Source organism: Embiotoca jacksoni, unplaced genomic scaffold (assembly GCF_022577435.1).
Source record: "Embiotoca jacksoni isolate LCO1_2020_lvr unplaced genomic scaffold, fEmbJac1.0.p SCAF_9, whole genome shotgun sequence".
Classification (NCBI taxonomy): domain Eukaryota; kingdom Metazoa; phylum Chordata; class Actinopteri; family Embiotocidae; genus Embiotoca; species Embiotoca jacksoni.
The window spans coordinates 17126225-17147329 of NW_027185447.1; the positions used below are offsets into that span (position 1 = coordinate 17126225).

Consider the following 21105-nt stretch of genomic DNA (forward strand, 5'->3'; position numbering starts at 1 on the left):
ATAGCATGTCTTCAAAACAATGAAAAAAAAAGTCATACTATAGCATGGCATCAACATTATGAAAAAAAGTCATACTATAGCATGTCCTCCAAAATATGAAAAAAGTCATACTGTAGCGTGTCGTCCAATTTACGAAAAAAAGTCATACTATAGCATGTCGTCCAAATAATGAAAAAAAGTCATACTGTAGCATGTCTTCCAAATAAGGAAAAAAAGTCATACTATAACATGTCTTCAAAACAATGAAAAAAAAGTCATACTATAGCATGGCATCCACATTATGAAAAAAAGTCATACTATAGCATGTCCTCCAAAATATGAAAAAAGTCATACTGTAGCGTGTCGTCCAATTTACGAAAAAAAGTCATACTATAGCATGTCGTCCAAATAATGAAAAAAAGTCATACTGTAGCATGTCTTCCAAATAATGAAAAAAAGTCATACTATGGCATGTCTTCAAAACAATGAAAAAAAAAAGTCATACTATAACATGTCTTCAAAACAATGGAAAAAAAGTCATACTATAGCATGGCATCCACATTATGAAAAAAAGTCATACTATAGCATGTCCTCCAAAATATGAAAAAAGTCATACTGTAGCGTGTCGTCCAATTTACGAAAAAAAGTCATACTATAGCATGTCGTCCAAATAATGAAAAAAAGTCATACTGTAGCATGTCTTCCAAATAAGGAAAAAAAGTCATACTATGGCATGTCTTCAAAACAATGAAAAAAAACGTCATACTATAACATGTCTTCAAAACAATGAAAAAAAAGTCATACTATAGCATGTCTTCAAAACAATGAAAAAAAAGTCATACTATAGCATGTCGTCCAAATAATGAAAAAAAGTCAAACTATAGCATGTCTTCAAAACAATGGAAAAAAAGTCATACTGTAGCATGTCGTCGAAATAATGAAAAAAAGTCATACTATAGCATGTCTTCAAAACAATGAAAAAAAAAGTCATACTATAGCATGGCATCAACATTATGAAAAAAAGTCATACTATAGCATGTCCTCCAAAATATGAAAAAAGTCATACTGTAGCGTGTCGTCCAATTTACGAAAAAAAGTCATACTATAGCATGTCGTCCAAATAATGAAAAAAAGTCATACTGTAGCATGTCTTCCAAATAAGGAAAAAAAGTCATACTATGGCATGTCTTCAAAACAATGAAAAAAAAAGTCATACTATAACATGTCTTCAAAACAATGAAAAAAAAGTCATACTATAGCATGTCGTCCAAATAATGAAAAAAAGTCATACTATAGCATGTCTTCAAAACAATGAAAAAAAAGTCATACTATAGCATGTCTTCAAAACAATGAAAAAAAAAGTCATACTATAGCATGTCCTCCAAAATATGAAAAAAGTCATACTGTAGCGTGTCGTCCAATTTACGAAAAAAAGTCATACTATAGCATGTCGTCCAAATAATGAAAAAAAGTCATACTGTAGCATGTCTTCCAAATAAGGAAAAAAAGTCATACTATGGCATGTCTTCAAAACAATGAAAAAAAAGTCATACTATAGCATGTCGTCCAAATAATGAAAAAAAGTCATACTATAGCATGTCTTCAAAACAATGAAAAAAAAAGTCATACTATAGCATGTCTTCAAAACAATGAAAAAAAGTCACACTATAGCATGTCTTCAAAACAATGAAAAAAAAAAGTCATCCTATAGCATGTCTTCAAAACAATGAAAAAAAAGTCACACTATAGCATGGCGTCCAAAATATCTAAAACAAATTCATACTATATAGCGTGTCGTCCACATTATGAAAAAAAAGTCATACTATAAGCATGGCGTCCAAAATCACAAAAAAAGTCATATTGCATGTCTTCAAAACAATGAAAAAAAGTCATACTATAGCATGTCTTCAAAAGCATACAAGAAAGCCATACCATCACAGGTGCGGTGCACGTTTCAAAAAAGGTTGGGACAGAGGCGTGTTGCATAACCTTTTGTTTTAACAACAGTTTCAGAAATGAGGTAACCAGTTGGAGTTTTGAAATTAAACTATTTACCTTTGATGGCTTTTTTTTTGGCCCTTAAATGGTTTCGGCTGAGTGTTTGCTATGTTTGTTATATTTCGATTACAGCAATTTGATGTTCACAGAAAGTCAATATCATGTTTCATTTTTTATATCCACGTCTTGTTGCTTCCTTTACTATCTTTGTATATCTTTATCTTTGTATATCTTATCTTTGTATATCTTTGTGTGTATCTACAGTTCTGTCTTTGTCCTCGACTTGTTCCTTGCTGGGTTTTTTTTTGTTTTTTTCTTGTCTCTGATAGTGTCATTTCAATAGGCTGTTCTCCTGGGCTGTACCAACGTTTCCTCTATAAATTGCTTCATCTGATCCTCCTGTGAGCTATCCCTCAAGGATTTCATTACGCTCGGAGTCACACGGACGACAAACATGAAGACTGTCGGGTGGAGTATTCTGGTTTCATCATTTGCCCTACTTGCTTCAGGTAAATTTTAAGAAAGATTGAAAATTAAAGTCAGAGATTATGTTTTGATATTTTAACTGATGGTAGTTGACCTTCCAAAAAAAAACAAAAAAAAAACAGCTCAACCAAAGAAATGTTCCGCCCCGGTGGAATATCCGCACACCAGCATGGTAAAGACATTTACCAGCAGACAGGAGTTCAACAGCGGGGATAAATTTTACTACAAATGCGCCGAGGATTTCACTCCAACAAAAGGCAGCCGAGCTGTGCAGTGTCTGGACGGAAAGTGGACCAAACTGACTCTGAAGTGCGAAAGTAAGAACAACGCATGTTTATTATCCATCTCGGTAATGAACGCGTAAAGAGACTGAAATGTTAGTTTTTGTAGACCGATTTAATTGGCTGTGATTTTTAAATAGATTTAAGGCCGCCAAAAGGCACACTGCCGCCCCCCTGCTGCCCCCTGCTGGCCATGAGGACAAACCTGTCTTATTGTGTTTAATAAATATCAAGGAGACCCCAAAATTAATAATAGCCTACATTTATCAAGTCTGAATACCAACCGGGTTGCTTTAGAAATCTATTGTATTTCTTTGATTTCTTTTATTTGTTGTTGTTTTTAAATTAGACTTCCAAAAACCTAAACAATTTTCTGGGCTAACTGCTGATAATAGATCTAGGGGAGAAAATAAGGACATATTATAAACGGGATTGGTCACATTGTTAATTAAGGATGTAGTAGACTATTTGCAATAGAAATTCTTTTTACTGAAACCAAGTACATTTAGTTTCTCATGTAGGCTATTTTTTTTTTCTTTTTTCATATCTAATGTATAATGTATGGCTTTGCTCTGTTGCTCTATGTGGGTGATTTTCATAAGCAATAGGCTTTTTCTTGACCTCATTGCAACCATTCTAATTTTAGGCATCTACAGAAGAGTCGTTTAAAAATGCTACTGTACAGCTCAAATATATAAGATATTATTATCCCTGTGTGACACAACATGATGGGAAATCTTGATCGTTTGAACTCTTTGTTGGACACAAACCAGTTTTACTCAAAGATCCCTCACAGGAAGCCTCCAACTTTAACCATGTAGTTAGGCAGACACTACACCAACTACTTTTAACTTCACACACTTCAGTTATTTATTTCAGCATCCAAAAACATGCACCTCAGGTCAGGTTACCTAGCGCCGCGCTAGTGGCAGCCTGCTGCAGCATCTCCCCCCTGAGAGCCCCCCTGCTGTAGTGAAGAAATTTCCCCTCGGGGATTAATAAAGTGTATAAAATAAAAAAAATAAAAATAAAAAATTTATACAAATATTAAATGTCACATCACCATAAAACCCTCTAAGTGTATGTAACAAAACGTTCTGGCATATCATGGGGATTTGCAGGAGCTTGTGTTTTGCAAATTGGAAAAAAAAAAGACATCAATAATTTCTTTTCTTTTTTTTCTCCTGGTAATTCACATTTTTACCTTTTTAATTCTTGCTCTAATTGACCATTTGCTCTCTAATTTCTGACAGAGATAACATGTGGCAATGCTGGGGATCTACCCAATGGACAGTTCAAATATGGAGAGAGCACATTTATCGGAGAGAAGGTTTACGCTATATGTAATGAGGGGTAAGTTTTACCTCCAAGAACTTGTGTAAAACTTCAGAATAAGACACTCGGTTTGTATGTGTGACTACATCTCCATGTTGACAGATATACTCTGAAAGGACTGAACTATATGATCTGCAAGAGGTCTGGATGGACCGGTGAATTTCTGTCTTGTGAAGGTAGGCAAAAGGTCATGAAAGAAAGTGACTCATTGCCTGAAACTAGGTAGTTGCATCATTATGATGCAACTTTTGAAATGGGCAGAGGTATTGAGTGACAGTGATAATAATGAGTAATGAGCATGAATGTGACGCACATTCTAGGGATTTTACGTGACACCTAAAGCCTTTTGAATTGGTTTTCCATTTTAACAATAAACCTGTCGAACCATTGAGTTGAGTCAGTGCAAAGGCATTCTTGTGTGGAAATTTGTATGTAGAGCGTCACCCATTTTCCACCAAATATCTAATCTAACATTGATTTGATTTCATTGCCTTTACCAATTTTGAGTGGCTTAAAGTTCTTTTTTTTTCTTTCTTTAAAAAAAATAAATAAATGAAATTACAGTTAGTATGCAGTGGTTTAACTACAGATTTTGGTGCTTGAGCTGTACGGAAGTATCCCATGCTATTTTATACTTTATATTTTAGAGGGAAATGTTATAGTGTTTCTTCCACCACATTTATTTACATGATATAACGGCTATAGTTACTTTACAGATTAACATTTTACATTCAAAACATACGAGTTTATTAAATATGATACCTTTTTTTTTTTATAGATTAACTACCCAACAGTATGAAAATGGCTCAATTTCGCTTTGCCTCAACAAACTACAACAGTAAATATTTTCCAGATTTAGTCCACTTATACAATGTGTAATGATTTAACAGTTGCAGGGCCAAAGTCTTTTGCACAGACAACTTTTAGTAATTTTTTTTTGACTGCTTTACTAAAATACTTTTACTGAAAACTTTAAATGGAAGACTTCTTGTGTATTTTTTACATTGTTGTGTTGCTACTTTTTAAGTAAAGGATCTGTACCTTCTCCAACGCTGGCCATAACACAGTGCTTTAAAATGTATAAATAATCCCGGTTTAATAAGTGAGGTTATTCTCTCATCAGAGGGAGAGACCACCTGCTCCACCCCGGCAGTGGCCAACTCGGTGCAGAGAGGTGGAGATGTTGCGGTACACAGGGTGGGAGACAGCGTGAGCTTCAGCTGCAGTCGGGGTTTCCAGCTCGACGGCGCTCAGCAGATCACGTGTGGCTCCGGTGGCCAGTGGCAGCCTCAACCCCCTCGATGTCTGCCCTCTCCTGATAAAACTCAACAGTCATCTGGCAATAAGAGCAAGTTCCTATTCTCTGCATTAAGATAAACAGTCACCACGTTTGTTCAGGGAAAAAAAAAAAGGCTAAGTCTAAACTGACATGTTCCTCGCCTTAAAATCTGTCCAGCAGGTGGATGTGGTGTCCCTCTGACAGTCTACAACTCCAACGCCAACCTTGTTGACAAATACATCACAAGGACATCATTTTCCTCTGCTGACAAAGTGTATTACGTGTGTGATGTCGGATACACAGCAGCAGGCGGCAGCAGGACTCGTCTATGCAACAACGGAGAATGGACACCGCTGACGCTCAAATGTGAAAGTAAGAACATTTTTATTCTTTTTGCAGTTAATGGTGTAAAGCTTCATAAACATTTCTGAGAATTCAAAGATGTCTGGCGTCTTTGAATTCTTCAGTGTGATGTATTATGCATGATCTTTTTGTCTGCTGACATGTCTGTATTGTGTTGTACCCATGTGTCGTATACAAGTCTTACTTTTGTTTCTTTTCCTTAAAAGGGAGGCTTTGTGGCTCTGCAGGAGAGATTTTAAATGGGCAGTTTATTTATAGCGGAGTAGCGTTTGGAGACACGGCTAAAGCCGTTTGTGATGAGGGGTAAGTAATTCAAAAAAAAAAATCCTAACAGTTTTGCTTTTCTACCTAGTGTTAGACTTTTACATTCTCCATCACAGAAAAATTGACTTCATGTGTGTCTTGTCATCAGGTATATTCTTGTAGGACGGGCAACCAGAAACTGCATGAGTAACGGCTGGGGTGGACGCATTCCTGTCTGTGAAGGTGCAGCGGACTAAGAAAAATAAACAACTTGTGAGCTGGCTTTTGGTTTCCATGCATGCATGTTAAAATGTTTGTACTTCTGACAGCTATGACGTGCGAGGAGCCTCCAGCAGAGACGAATGCAGAAATGGAAAGCCTTCAGGAGCCTCCTTACCTATACAGGAGAGTGATCCGCTATCATTGTCGGGTGGGAACCCTCATTGGACAAAAAGAGCTTTGGTGCACCAAGAGTGGGATGTGGAGCGCACCTCCTCCGAAATGCAAAGGTCAGAGAGCCTGCTGCTATATTTTAATAAAAAAATGTTATACTCTATTCTGTTCGTGACAAAAACATTTAAATTCATTTTCCTCGCAGAAATAACATGTCCATCACCAAATGTGACCAACGGCTACTGGAGGAGAGCTCACAATGAGATTTACCACTACAAGGACATGATATCTATTAAATGCGACTCTGGCTACGCCATGACCGGGTGGCGCACTGCCACCTGTAATCATGACGGCCAATGGGTCCCCGGTCTCCCCAAATGCCAACGAACGGTAAGTAATCAATTATCATTTGTATGCGTTACTTTTTATAATGTCAAGTTTTACATCACTTTTAAAATGATGCTTACGTCTTTTCAGAACGTCGCACCTAGGAGGAGCTACTACACTAACTGAAATGCGAAACCAGAGTATTGAAGCTAGCCTGGTTAAACTGTTCAAAAGCAGAGATCATCTTTTAAAGCCAAGCTAACAATTCATTCACTCCAAAATTGATATTATTCAAGCTACACCTTCAATAATGCAGTTCTTTTGCTCCTAAAACTTGGATATTATCACCTACAGAGACATTAAAATGTTTGAAATGAAGATGAAGTACAGTATGTTTATTTTGATAAGTGTTTTGGGCAGTAACAAGTACAAACTTGTTTCATTCACCTCTGTACATAGTTGTTTTTTTTTTTTTTTAAATTTTTTTTTTACAGTTGATAATGTTATGTGTATCATCTCTATAGACTAAACGGTGAGTGAACATTTCATGAACAAACAAGCTACAAGAAAATAAGAACACCAATTCCATTCATTTAAAAAGACAATACAAAATCCAGACATTTCTTTACATGAGCAATAACAATTCAAGTGCAAATATCATTATCAACTCCGATACATCATAGCAAACTCTCGTTTTAAAAGGCAACAATTAAAAAAAAAAAAATAAAAAAAAAATATGATCACGTTGCAGGAAAGAAGCTGATTCTGGTGGGAGGGAAGGATTGTAGGGCACGTGGGCCGAGTGAACGCACTTTGATGTTTGGTGTTGGCACGTAGAGATGGTAATAATCGGTGTCTGAAGTCAGGATTAAAGTGAGACGAGAGGAATTTAAAATGGATGCGAGTTCCTCGTTGCTTGGCCCAACAATACCCTCAAATTTTGACAATGTGGTCAAATTCCCTTTGTGTCATCCGAGAGGTTGATTTATTTAAGTACAGTTTGATACACAATAGGTCATGTACCATCCCACTTTTTTTTTTTTTTCTTTTTTAATTTACATGAGTGGGGACAAAACATCCTTGGATGTTTTAATAAGAGAAAAGAGGGCAAGCATCCATCCATCCATCCATTTCTTTCTTTCTTTCTTTCTTTAAGAGGATTGAATATACTGGTACAAATGATTTTTATGGTCACTTGCCCACTGATGATGCAGTTATATTTACCAGTTTGGTGGTGTTAATTACTTTAAAGGAATAGCCCCAATATTTTGGGAAATGTGCTTATTTCCTTTCTTGCCCAAAGTCCTGTCGTCACAATGAAGTCTTCAGGAATAAATCTGTGCCCACTCAATAGTCTGACATTTAACCACCTAGCTAGCATCCCCATTTTTTTTTAGTCTTTATTGTAAGCTAAGCTATCACTCTGTTGGCTGTAGTGTTATGTTTACTGTACAGACACGAGTGGCAAACATTTTTTTTTTAATTAACTGTGAATACAATGGTAAATATGCAGATTTCCCCAAATGTTGAACTATTCCTTTTTATCTGCCAGATCCTAGCATGAAGCAGTGTTTAAAAAAAAACTTAAATTGTTTTACCCTGTTTTGGTCACTCTTTTGGGGAAAAAAAAAAAAAAAAGAAAAAAAAAGGTTTTACACACCAAATATTCTTTTACGTTTTAACAAACTTACTCTTTTTTTTTTTTAAATTTCTTTAAAGAATAGTTACACGTTGAAGCCCAAACATCTTCTGCCCATAGCGACTGATAAATATTTAATACAATGAGTCTCAAGACCGCAGCCCAAAACACATTTCGCAAGTTTTGCTGTGGGTTACAGTGGGGCGTAACCAAAATGAATGTGTGCCATTTCCGTTCATTGCACTTTGTAGGCTACTAAAAAGGAAGAATGATGGGTTCTAAATCTAGTAAACCAAACAACTTGACCTGCCCCTTTTTGTGGGCGGTCTTTGGAAGGGCTGTCTTCATTGGGACAGAATAAAATGCGAGTTGGAGAGTATTGGGTGTCTTTGGATATGAGATGAGTTAAACATCAGGGGCAGAAAGTGAGTTTAAGGGTCCTGCATTTAAAAAAAAAAAAAAAAAAAAAAAAAAAAAAAAAAAAAAAAAATGGGATTAAAGACTTCAACCCTCGTCTAATTAATTATTTACAAAACTGAAATAAAAACACAATAAAACTGGTAGTCCACAGACAAGCAATGTGAGATTATCAACTTACTGGGTGTAAGAACTAAAATATTTCAGATTCGGCTCTTCCCTTTGTTTTAAACCTATAGATTATTAGTGTGTAGAGTACATCAGAAAGACAATGAGATTGAAGAATTAAAGTGACCTTTTAAAAGAAGCAGCAAACAATGTCCCTCCAAGACATTTCTTTCTCTCTGAAACATGTGTTCCACTAAGACATCACATTATCTCATTTCTGTGGCTCTTACAATTATTAGTTTGTTATTCATCTCCCAAATGTCCACTGTGTTCCTAGAATGATAAACCACCTGTGTATTTGCTTTACGTTGAAAAAGAGCAACAGAAATCATCTGAATGTTGGAAAATGCTGGTACAGTCTAAACGGACAGCAAAACATAGATTAACTGTTTTAACAGTAAAACCCCTGGAAGCTGCTCTAAGAGCTCAAATAAAGTCAGGCTTTGAACGACCCGCGATGCGGCTGTGACATGAACTTTACAACGGCTCCTCCTTGAGGACAGCACACAGACACTGAAGATGGAACCAGAGTTACACAACACTTGCACAACACTTACAGTCATACGTAATGGTAGGAGTTGGAGCTGGAAGCCAGACCGCTCATTTAAGCAAATACAACAACAACAACAACAACAAGCTCAGACCGCGCACACAAAACGTCACTCCTACTGTCTGGAAGAGGCGTTTCTACTGTTTTTCACGTGGTTTCATTGCACAACACAACAGAAACCAAACCCACTCACATACTCTACATCCCCACTAAATGCTTCAGCTCGGTAATGCAGACCCGTGCTGAATGGAAACCGACAAATAACCTGAAACGCAAATGATGTTTGATATTTCTCAGGTCTGCATAGTGTTTATTGTTAAAGGCTATGAAAAATAAGAGGGTAAACATACTAGTTTGTTCTGTGTTTTTTTTTTTTTTTTTTTTTAAGTCCTGTGAGGGTTATGGGATGTGGCCTGTAAGGTACAGGGGCAGTGGGGCACGTTAAGGGGTGGGGAGGGGGAGGTTGCGATCCGGTGCGTTGGCAGCTGCGTGACTTTTATTTGTATGGTCGCAGAAAAGCGGAGACTTTGCTGCTTATGAGACGTATGAAGGAGCGGGGAAGCATCTCGTTGGACTCCCGAGTGGTGTACTTAAAGTAGTTGTTTGGGTGAGCCAGCACATCAAAAAGAGTCTTAATCAGTTTTTTATCCTGCAGGGAAAACAAACAGGTGTTAGCTATTCACTAAATCACATATTGTTGCGCTTAACAAATGTCTGAATTACATCCGAAGCTGTTACACAATGCTGGAAAACAAATTACACAACTGTATAAAAGCAAAACATTAACAAATCTTTCCCATGATGATAATATACCATCTGACTCATACAAGCACGAATGTTTATCTGCAAAAGCTTCAATGAATAGCTTATTGCTTAATTCTCCCAGGTGGTCTCAATGTACCAACAATAAATGTAACCAATGATGCAAAAAAAAGTAAAGGAAAAAACAAAGTAGGCTAACCTTGAGGATTTCTTGATGGTTTTCTGAGGCGTAGAGTCTTCCGTCTCGCACTATGTCCTCTACGAGCTGTTCATAGTCCTCTGAATTCACAAAAACAACACGGAACATATTTACTGCTCGACATCTCATGGCATGCTGAAAACAAGCAAAGCATATCCAAAACAAGAAAAACAACCATTCATACAGAGGGTGACTCCCTCATTTCAGTTTACTGTCACCTAATGGGACGTGAAGAAAAGGTACTCTGTAACATTAGGGTGGCGGTTCTGAATGTATTTGATAGCCAGTAGTCAAACAGTGTTGAGATTATGTGGTAAACACCTCAATCCATTAGGCCAGCAGAGGTAAACATGGATTAATCTCGAGATCGTTTAGAAACTGTGGCTTTTAGGTTGTCCATCAGAGTGAGAAATACATTTTTCAGCAGCAAAACATATTACATATCTAAATCAAACACATTTTAGTGATGCCCATCAAAGATTTCCAAAAGCTTTCTAAAATATTTCTTTGTGTAAGCGGTGTCATTTGGGTTATAATTGTTAACGCCAGAGAAAAAACATGTTCTCCTCCGTTTGTGTTGGGGCGGAGTTGGAAACTTAAGCGATACGTAAGCGGCACAAATACCACCAAAGCTGTGTGAAGACAGATATCATTAGAGGTAATCCAGAAAAGGATTTATGGTTGTTATTATGTTTTTCTTGCGAGTTGACCCTATTACGGATATAAATAGCTGAGTCGGAGTAATTTTGTAAACACGGCAGATCATGGTAGAAGCAATCTAGGGAGATGAACGAGGATGTTACGTACCATCATAGGTAACGTAGGGGATCTGAAAGCCTCTGGCACTGTTGGCCTCGTTGGATTTGAAGTTAATCCAGAGGCGTCTGGAGCGAGCTGTGAAGGCGATGGGCCGCTCGTATGTCTGACATGTCTCGTAGGTGGTGATGGATGTGGCGGACCCTTGCAGGGGCAGAGAGAGAGAGCAACAATGATTAGGTTTTCAGAACTATTCAGTGCAAGTTGCAGTTATATATAGTAAATAAAAACACTGAATTCCAAAGAAACAACTAAAAACTCACAGTTCTTCCTCATAACCAGCACATCTCCACACTCGTCCTCTGACGGCAGGAAAATCTCTGGCACCACAATTAGGATCTTGCGCTTGCTGGGTGGGTTGATGTTCCAAATACACTCCACGTTAGCGGGGTAATTACCGGGATAGTTTGGTGACTCAATGTAACCCATGAACTCGCCCATCTCACCACCACATTGCCTGTCTAGACGCACACATGGAAACCAAATTAGATTCAAGCTCGTGTTTAAGAAATGTGAAAACACAAAACAGTAATCTTCAGACTCACTCTTGCACTGTGAGACACTGGTGGCACCGTCAAAGTCCGTGGTGGTGTTTCCAGGACAGGAAATGCAGTAGTTCTGTCTAAACTCTGTCTGATAGGTCCCCACTGGGCAGCGGATACAGCGGTGCACCGTGGTGTTGTAGTAGTGACCTGGAGAACACTGAACTGCAGGGGAGAAATGAGGAAACGCATTAAGTGAGGACGTTTTGGAGAATATTTAAATATTTTAAATATAAGAAAACAACAGCCGACCTTTGACCTCGCAGTCATGGAAGGAGCTGGCACCTTCCCGCTTGGTGCTCAGTCCTCCTCCACAGGAGAAGCACAGGGTCCGTCCCAAATCTGGCTGATAGTTGCCCTGAGGACACGGCTGACAAGGTTTGAACCCATCGCTGGAGAAGTACCCTGTTGGACACTGGCCTGGGTTTAAAGAACATGGAGATCATGTTTATACGAAGGAAAGCAGCTCTTCACTCAACCAGAGGTATGCGTTTAATATGTCACCTGGACTTTAAACGAGGCTACCTGCACAGGAGGAGATGTTTCGTGCCCCGACAGGCCCGTGGCCATCAGTGCCAGGACAGAGGTCACAGGCCAGCTGCCCCTCCTTCTCCTGGAAAGTGCCGGGTGGACACTGGACGCAGCGCTCCTGCTCTCCGTGGTAGTAAGACCCGGGCAAACATCTGACTGAGAGAATATTCACAACGGCTCCGGTCAGAAATTAGCAAACACTTCACTTTAATCATCGTTAATTATCAATTGTTAAATCAGTATGAATGAAACCTGCAGAAAAATGTGGGCCTTGAAGTGAAACTTAAAGACTTCAGCTGCTCACACCACCCCGTACTGAACAATGATGCAAACTGCTGGGTGCAGTAAGGTTACACGCTGACTGTTAGTTGTTATCCAGAGTGCATTTAACCATCATAGTAAACCGCCCATGCGACACGGCCGCTCCAGCTCTCTGCTCTTACCACATCGGCCGCTGTCCCTCTCCCAGCCCGGCCCACAGTTCTCCGGAACCGGACCAACTTGAGGGAGTTTTTGGGCCACCTCATATTCCAAACCAGCGACTCGGATCAGGAAGCGCTCCTGGTTGATGGACTTCTTCAGAGCCTTAATGTAAGTCTTGACCTGCTTCTCCATTCGCTGTCGAAGGCAGCTCAGATTGCAGCTCCCTGGTTATGAATCAATAAATATTTGGAAATTGATTGAATCTTCAGGCTGTACAATAAAAATCACAACAAGCTCATCACAGGCCGTAATTACTGCCAAGTTTTTGTATGAAATGTGACGGCTGACCAGTAGTGTCTCCAGGTTTGACCTCAGCTTCCAGCTCCAGAGTAATACGCGTCACCTCTTTGTTAGAGGGGTTGCGAGCACGTCGCCCTTTTGCTTTCTTGGAGGAGTCACATTTGAGGTTAACAAATGTTACCAGGCAGTTGCTGCAAGGCTGCCCTCCTCCTGCAGACACATGATATCACATAATCTGTGAGGCAGTGTTATGTAAAATACACCTGCATACCCCATTCATAGGTTCATAAGAAATAAAGCTGATTCATGATTTATTATTTTGAGGCTCAAATGTAGCAGACAAGTATTTTGTAGTTATATTACAGCTGCAACAAGTGAGGTTTTTTTTGTGTAAATTATGGAATCATCTATACATTATCAAGTATCGATTTGAAATATCAGAAAAAAGCTAAAAAAAAAAAAAAAAAGTTGCCCTTTAAAACCTCAATATTTTTAGTCAACCATCATTTATGATAACAGAACAACATCAAAACCATATATTTTCCTTTCATTTTTAGACACAACATACTGTATACATTCAGCTACACACAGAGATGAAGACCGACCTGGTCCCAGTGTCCGTCCCCTGTCCTCCGTCCTGCCGGTCAGCTTTGGGTGCAGGTGACATTTGGCGTTTTTAATCTTGAAAGACGCCGTCTGCTTCACTGGAGGCGCCAAAGTCTCTACAGACAAACACAGCCCAGTGGGTAGGAGGACTCTGACACATCACACTGCTATCTGTCTGCTGTCGGGGGGATTGGATCCTTGAAAAGACTTTGACTTTAATAATCTGACGGGTAACGAACCTATGCAGCTCTGACTGCTGCTGGTGTTGAGCCTGGCGGTGGACTTCCCTCTGAGAATGGGGATACCACAACTGACTGAGTAGCTGTTATCAGACTCTGAAAGAAGTCACACAAACAAACAAAATGCGCTCAGAAAATGTTTTTAATTTCTAATCTCAGAGACTTCCTGTTTTGTTCTTTTTGTGATTTCATTCTGACAAAGTAACATACCTGCCAGATAGTGAGCCTTTGAAGCACAGGTAAGAGAGCAGCTCTCCTTCTTGCCCGTCTTGCTACAGGTCAGGGTGGCCTTTGGTGCTACTAGTCCAGGAGGACATTTCACCAGCTCTGAGGAGAAAATAAAACCAACACTGAATCACACACTGCTGACAAAGAAAGCTGAGACGGGGAAAAACTGTGCAGGCACTGGTATCTTAAAAAAACAAACATGATATGTGTGTCAGTGAATCAACCACATGGGGGCAGTGCTGTCACATACCAATACAGTCTTTCCTGTTCCAGTGCAGCTTGTACCCCTGCGGGCAGGTACACTCGAAGCTCCCCAGAGTGTTGATGCAGCCATATTTACAGCTTCCACGGTTTATACTGCATTCATCAATATCTGTGAATAGACGTGTTGACATATAAATGCTGTGTGGACATACAGGAAGGAAGTAATTGTACATGGCTGCCGGGTTCGAAAAGATCAAAGAACATGAGAAAAAGGATTTATATTGACAAAGAAAAATCAAGACACAACATAATCAGTCCAAAACAATCTGTTGAATTAAATGAAAGACAAAATGGCCTATGATGAAACACAGCAGCTGTGAGTGTGGAGTTCCTGCAAGTTACTTCAATTCATCCCATCAGAGTCACTTTCTTGGAAGATGAATGTGTTTGCGTGTAAACAGAAGTGACTTCTTGTTTTGATGTCACCCGCATTCAATTTCATGGTCAAAACTTCTCTGCTCTGCAGGGAAGAAGACTTGTGGTGAGCAGTAAATTATAATCGTCCTTTCAAACACATGCTGAGCAAAAAACCCACTAAAAGCATCCGGGATCCAAACGCAGTCTGGCTGCCATCGATGCCAAACAGAAAATTGGTTTAGCAAGGAGAGCTGAGGATTGGGCCGGCTGTGGACAAGTGGCAGGCAGAAGCACCGGGAAAGAAACGCAGATAATGGCGGTGATTGGCGGTGATTGGCGATCTGGCTCGCTGATATGAAATGCTTTTCCTTGTCTCATTCAATTATTCACCCTGAATAAAAACAGTCTGCTTGCCGCCGCACTCCCTGAAGAAGATGATGACTTCATCAACAGCGTTCCGACGACGTGCAGCCAGAGCTGCTTGTTCTGAGGGATGTGCTGCTTATCCTCCGCATCAAGGCACTTGATTTAAAGGACAAAGAGCTCTAATGAATATCTGATGGAAGCTGAGCTCATCTGCCAGCAACCGTTGTTTTGATTACTTTGTTCCTCCCTTCCTTGAAAAGCAACCAAAGGGATGTATGTGAACATTTCTCCAGATCTCTTTGCGTGTTCCTACAGAGCAAAATGTAGAAACAAGCCAAAAGAGAAAAGGGCTGAACGCACAAGACAAACTGCCGTTCAGACTGAACAACTGCTTCGTGTCATGTTGAGGAATTTCAGGATGAGTTGCCGAGTGTGTGCAAGTGTCATCATCTGTACATTTGAATCAGTTTTGTGTGATTATTCATCAACAGCACCCCGTCCAAACAACGTCATAATTTAAGTTTTCAAGAGGAATTTCCCCCTGGCACAAACTGGCCAGCTTTTTCTGTGTTTTATTATTCCAATTAACTTTTAACTGTTAAGATATCAACTTGAATCCAGTGTGTGTTTTGGGAGATTAGAGCGTCTTTTCCTTAGATCTATGTACACACATGTTTCAGTACAATAAGAAAGCTTTTCTGTGCTGGCTGGATCAAATGAGGTAAATTCAAAATTCCTTACAAAGTGTTTAGTAACAACAGCTCGCAGTCTATTTTCTCACCAGATAAGCACAAATGAGCAGATTGTTTTGCTAGCTGAGAGGCAGAATGGCTGGATATACTCTCACTTGGGAGGAATGTTGACAGGCCTCGGCACAATGCTTGACAGCAGGTCACTGACCTAATTGGGTTTGTTTAGGGTGAGTCTATTGTTAAACACTGAACACAGCTTTTCTGGATTGTTTGGCAGCTATATTTCAGTTGATAAACCACACGGGATAGCATAACCTTGGTCGTGGCCGGGGTAGGAAGAAAGTAGAACGGAGAGCACCATAAATCTCTGGGGTTATCTAACAGTTCCGACAGCAGCGATGAAAAGCGAGGGGAAATCATTCATCACCGGCTCTCTCAACAATGGTATAGAGAGGTATTTACGCCTGACCATCTTCTCTCCTCTCAGCAGCTCCGTGTGGCCCAATCACAGTCCATCATGTGAGTAAAAGCCTTACAAATCCAATTCTGGTGCATTCATTCCCCGAGCTGACAGCTCATACCGCTGCCCGTGTGTGGAGTGTGGAAAGGATCCCATCAACCTATTAAACCTGCTTGAAATATAGTACAATATGTATGTGCCGGGGTTCAACCTCAGCCCTCAGATTACACAAAACATGGCGTAGTCGTAGGTAGAGTGATGGTGAAATTTATTGTGCTCGTCTCCCAGAAGTGCAGATTGGTGGCAAAAATAGATTTACAAGTAGAAAAAGGTACCAACAAACAAAAATGTTTGCAAAAAACAAAAAACAAAAATTCTAAAATGAAAAGTTACAAACGTCACCAGTGTCTCAACAAAGTAGCTGTTTCCTTCTCTTAAACTTGGCCCACACTGCCCCTCCATCCTGAATGTCGTAAGCCCCTCCCATCGGGCTAATTGATTATAATAATACATACAATAAAGAAAATATCTTAACCCCACTGCAGATAACAAAACAACAAAGCAAATAAATGTTTCCTTCACTGAGCCCAACAAATAGCTCTCACATAAACCTGTCTTTTATGATTAACAATTGTATTTTTAATAACGGGGAATCGTCACACGCTGATGACGCCACACCGCTTCAAGGCGTATTAAACAGCTGATTCGCCTCTGCCTCAGTTTGAACGGGAAGCCCCGGGAACAGGCTGAGAGGAGAGCCGACCTACAATGAGTGACCAGCGGTGTAAAGTTATGCAAGAACTACCAAGTGTGCACACTTGATAATTTACTGGCAGGCCAAATAACTGAAGTTTCCCAGGTCCCGACGCAGTAATCTGTATGGACCGCGGATGTGTCTGAATGTTCCCCACGCGGTCAGTGACCGGGCCGCTCCGTCACAATGTAACTCCAAAAACACACACAGTGGGTGAAAGAAATAAAAGTACACCCATAAAATATTTTGAAATCCAGCAGCACTGCAGCCACTTACTCTCAGACTCAGTCTCAACTAAACATTCAAAAAGGTGGTATTTATTTGTGATTCAGTAGGATTGCGCAATAAATTTAAATGTTCCTGCTGATTTAAAATATTTTAAGCATATTTGCCTTTAATAGTTTAGTAGAGATACAGACATGAAAAGGGAGTTTAACGTACAACAGAGGTCCTGTTAAAGCAATTCAAAAGTCATTAAAAATACATCAATTTTTGTTTTTTAGTCAGTGAAGGTTTAACTGACTGCACTGTTGAGTTTGTACAGACCTCCTGATCCCATACATCTACACTTTACTGCTCTCTAGTCTCACCAGGTTCTGTTGCAACATTCCTGATTAGTAGACCTGTCAAACTACAGACAAAAAAAACAAAAAAAAAAACAGCAAATCACCGCAAAGCTATGTATATTGAGTGCATATGCCGTCTCTCTGTGTCTCTCCCACAACTACTGTGAGGCCCTGAGGCGCTGGAGACAGCAGCAGATTCTAACTGGTGATACACACTCCATCAAAGGGCCGCTGCAACACCCTGATGTGCTCTGGCGGGCCTCTTGGCAGATCTGACGCGCCCCCACACACCTCCTCCTGACACCAAAGGCTGTTTCTGCTATCTGTTCTGCACCAGACTATGGCAGCTACCCGCTAAATTTTGATGGACGTGGTCACACTGCCCCTTGAAGTACCATCATTTTCATGATATTATTTCATGTTTTAGTCCATTAAGTACGGCACAAATTGTCTACACTTTACATTACTGCCAAGTGTAGCGCAAGTTCTTAAATTGATTCCCTGCCTCCCAGGCAGCCACCTGTTTCAGCTCATTTCAGTCCATTTGAAAATCAACTTGCAGAGACGTAAAACTGCCTTGTGATAGGTAATCCATCAGAGAGAGCATTTACAGTAGATACCTTTCGTTTTTGTCCAAGAATGCAGCTGCATGCAGGGACTTTTCTGGTTTTTTTTTTTTTGAGTCAGCTGGTGAAAACAAAAAATACCTATACACTGACCCTGTGAATAAAGTAATCTCGATTTGTTAGTGTCTTATACACACAACTCCCAAGTCTTGGATGTCAATCTTCCTTCTTTTTTTTTTTTTTTTTTTTTTTTGTCCCAGAGGCCCCTGGACAACCTGTAAAGATGTTTCATGTTGACTGATTAGGTTTTGACATTTTCACACATTATGGAACGACACATGCTTACAGCTCTGTAAGGCTGTACTTTGAGCTGCATGCTCATTGTCGGTTTCCTAAAATGCTCACAATGATGAGTAACACACAAAGCTTTCCATCTCCGCCACCTTAGCATGCTAACACTTTCTAATCAGCCCCAAAAACAAAGAGATGAAGGTGATGAGAAATGATACGTTTTGAAACTATTTGGTCATAAACCAAATTACTGAACATATTTATGTGATGGGAGAGGTAGATGAAAAGTAAATGGAAAGCTACAGTTGTTTCACTTCGATGTGGTGCTCAATAAAGTCGGGAAACCACTGAAATCACTGGGATGAACCCTCAGGAGACCACGAATGCTCCTCCAAAAGTTGTGGAGATATTTTAGTTTTGACTAAAGTGGTAGATTGACATGACTGACATTGGCATGCCTAGAGCTAGCTGCGAGCGTGGCTAAAAACAATCAATACCTGAAAAGTAGGAAACCAAACTAAAAGGCACATTTACTGTATATGCATCCATTTAATCCATCAGCAATGTTTTATCCAAGCGGTTAGTAGAAATTTAAGTAAACATTAGAAATCTGTACCTTGTAGTGCTTTTTTTTTTTTTTTTTCCTTTCTGCTAAACTTGTAAAGTGCAACTAATGGCGGGTTGGGACAGAGGTGTGGGATACGGGGAAAGAATGACGGACAGGAGATTTACAGCACACCTTGAAACCAGGTGCGGGAGGAACAGACGTGCTGGCTCACCTCCACAGTGCGCCAGGCCGTACAGGACGTAGCCTTTGTGACAAAGGCACTGAAAACTGCCAGCGGAGTTCACACAAAAGTGGTCGCAAGCACGGTCGAAAGAGCATTCGTCAATATCTGCAGAGACAAAAAAGACATGCTGTTAGAAAATGACAAAGAAGATCTTCACATCTTCAATCCCCTGCATTCCTGTTTTCATCTTCTGTATTTTATTCATTATTTGTCATGAATTGCGATGGATCAAGTCACGTTACACAAAAAAAGAAAATAAATAAAAGGTTCTTTTCAAAGGAAGACTTCTTCTGTTTGGGGCTTGGTATAGTGGTTGACCTCCTGCAGTCATCCCGTTTTCCATTTCAATGCACTGAAATGGAATTTTTCCAGGTATTTTTGAAATAACAAGCGGCCACAGCAGGAGTCAAAAGAAAGTCTGCTTTTCACCTGATAATAGGAGCTGAGGGGCTGCTTTTTTTGCCCCCCACTCCCACACACACACACACACACACACACACACACACACACACACACACACACACACACACACACACACACACAAAGAACCTGCCAATCACTTTCCTGTTTCTCATGTTAAGAATACCATAAAAGATCCAGGATTGTTAGGGACCCAATAATCAGACATCTCACTCATCTGTTCTGAGGTCTCACGACGTTCTTAACCTTATCGAATAACAGTAACAACAAATGAGTTGCGTTATATAGATAGTTAGATAAATATGTCACAAAAAGTATGAATGCACATGAGGGGTCAATTTTCAGAGTCTCTGTTCTTTCTGACCCCGTGAGCCTCATCACACCTGAAAATCTACAATGCAGCAGCTCCTTCCTGTATCTCTGCAGCTGTGTCTTATCTCTTCGTGCTTTTCTTCTCTCTCATACATGCATCCTGATAAGTTGCCTAAATTTCATGAGCTCTAAGACCATAAGGGCTGATACATGAAGCCACAAGAGATTGATGACATTTGGTTTTCCTATGATCAAGGTTTCCTTTAATGTTAGTGATAATCTGTGTCAAGCCCAGGCAGAACATGCTGGGAGAAAACTGGGATGTGCCACAACTTTGCTGGATGTCTAACTGGATAATTTAAAAAAAAGGTTCCAAGGATTTTCCCAGGAATATCGTGCTTTCATCCACTACATCTGAACCTCCTCTGGGTTATGAGTTAGCGCCAGCTGCCATCAAACAGATGACGCAGGTATTTCACAGTAATTACAGAAGCTCAGTAAAATAATGGGCTGTCTTGAAGAAACCAGGAAGACAGACTGATAAATGTCTGAAGAAATCTTGCGTGGCTACGTAGCATTTCACAAAAGAAATACATTTTCACACTGGGCATAATCTTTCATAGACCACACAGCTGAAGTCAGTTAGAGGCAAGTACTATTAAAAAGTTGAAAATGTGTAGAGAGTAGAATTTATTAAATGATTAACAAAGCTGTACGCAAGCTTTGAAAGAGATCTTTCCGTTGATGTTCAAAAGTTGGAAAAACACCAAAATGTCTGATTACAAGTGACATCAACTCCCCTTATCTTGATAAATGGATCAACTTTTTCAACGGCTAAAAACAAAGTTAAAAAATTACCACAAAGTAAAAACATTTTTTACCAGAACAAACTCCTACAGTCCTTTGTGTTTGTCCCGTATGGAGGCGTCTGGAGATTCATAGCAGTGGCAGAGGAGAGCGACATGGGTTGGCACATGCTGTCTGAAGCATAAAAAAAGTGATCGTTTTTGGCGTATTAAAGATAAACGTTACTCGAGCAGACTTTTAATCCGAAAGTCTGAAACCCTGTGGGAATTAGGCGTGGTGACTTGGTGAGTTTATCCTTCAAAAATGTTGCAATAAGTGACGCCAGTAGTCAATCTGCAACTTATCATTATATTGT

At 39.8% G+C, this 21105-nt stretch overlaps 2 protein-coding genes across 6 annotated transcripts in view; one reads left to right on the forward strand and one right to left on the reverse strand.

Annotated features, from left to right (window-relative positions):
• Nucleotides 1-2402: 2402 nt before the first annotated feature.
• LOC138192830 (complement receptor type 2-like) lies at nucleotides 2403-7062 on the forward strand. Of its 2 annotated transcripts, none has more exons than XM_069140512.1 (11): nucleotides 2403-2486; nucleotides 2586-2780; nucleotides 3998-4097; nucleotides 4182-4255; nucleotides 5203-5427; nucleotides 5536-5730; nucleotides 5928-6024; nucleotides 6134-6207; nucleotides 6294-6473; nucleotides 6563-6747; nucleotides 6835-7062. In XM_069140512.1, exons 1-11 carry the CDS (start codon nucleotides 2432-2434, stop codon nucleotides 6868-6870), a joined length of 1416 nt encoding a protein of 471 aa, XP_068996613.1. In that variant the 5' UTR covers nucleotides 2403-2431; the 3' UTR covers nucleotides 6871-7062. The 2 variants fall into 2 exon arrangements, with proteins under 2 accessions (XP_068996613.1, XP_068996614.1); XM_069140513.1 differs by having other exon boundaries at nucleotides 5539-5730.
• Nucleotides 7063-7064: 2 nt separating this feature from the next.
• The window catches only part of scube3 (signal peptide, CUB domain, EGF-like 3), a 72550-nt gene continuing 58509 nt past the window's right edge, over nucleotides 7065-21105 (reverse strand). For 2 of the 4 annotated variants that reach the window (XM_069140511.1, XM_069140510.1), the window contains 14 exons: nucleotides 19200-19316; nucleotides 14355-14477; nucleotides 14087-14203; nucleotides 13877-13972; nucleotides 13637-13753; nucleotides 13080-13241; nucleotides 12752-12955; nucleotides 12303-12464; nucleotides 12030-12197; nucleotides 11781-11942; nucleotides 11499-11696; nucleotides 11227-11379; nucleotides 10420-10499; nucleotides 7065-10107 (listed from right to left, as the gene is read on the reverse strand). In XM_069140511.1, the coding sequence (XP_068996612.1) occupies nucleotides 9955-10107; nucleotides 10420-10499; nucleotides 11227-11379; nucleotides 11499-11696; nucleotides 11781-11942; nucleotides 12030-12197; nucleotides 12303-12464; nucleotides 12752-12955; nucleotides 13080-13241; nucleotides 13637-13753; nucleotides 13877-13972; nucleotides 14087-14203; nucleotides 14355-14477; nucleotides 19200-19316 (2012 nt within the window). In that variant the 3' untranslated portion in view covers nucleotides 7065-9954. Of the gene's footprint in view, nucleotides 10108-10419; nucleotides 10500-11226; nucleotides 11380-11498; nucleotides 11943-12029; nucleotides 12198-12302; nucleotides 12465-12751; nucleotides 12956-13079; nucleotides 13242-13636; nucleotides 13754-13876; nucleotides 13973-14086; nucleotides 14204-14354; nucleotides 14478-19199; nucleotides 19317-21105 lie in introns of all 4 variants that reach the window. The other 2 variants (XM_069140509.1, XM_069140508.1) reach the window with 1 other exon arrangement.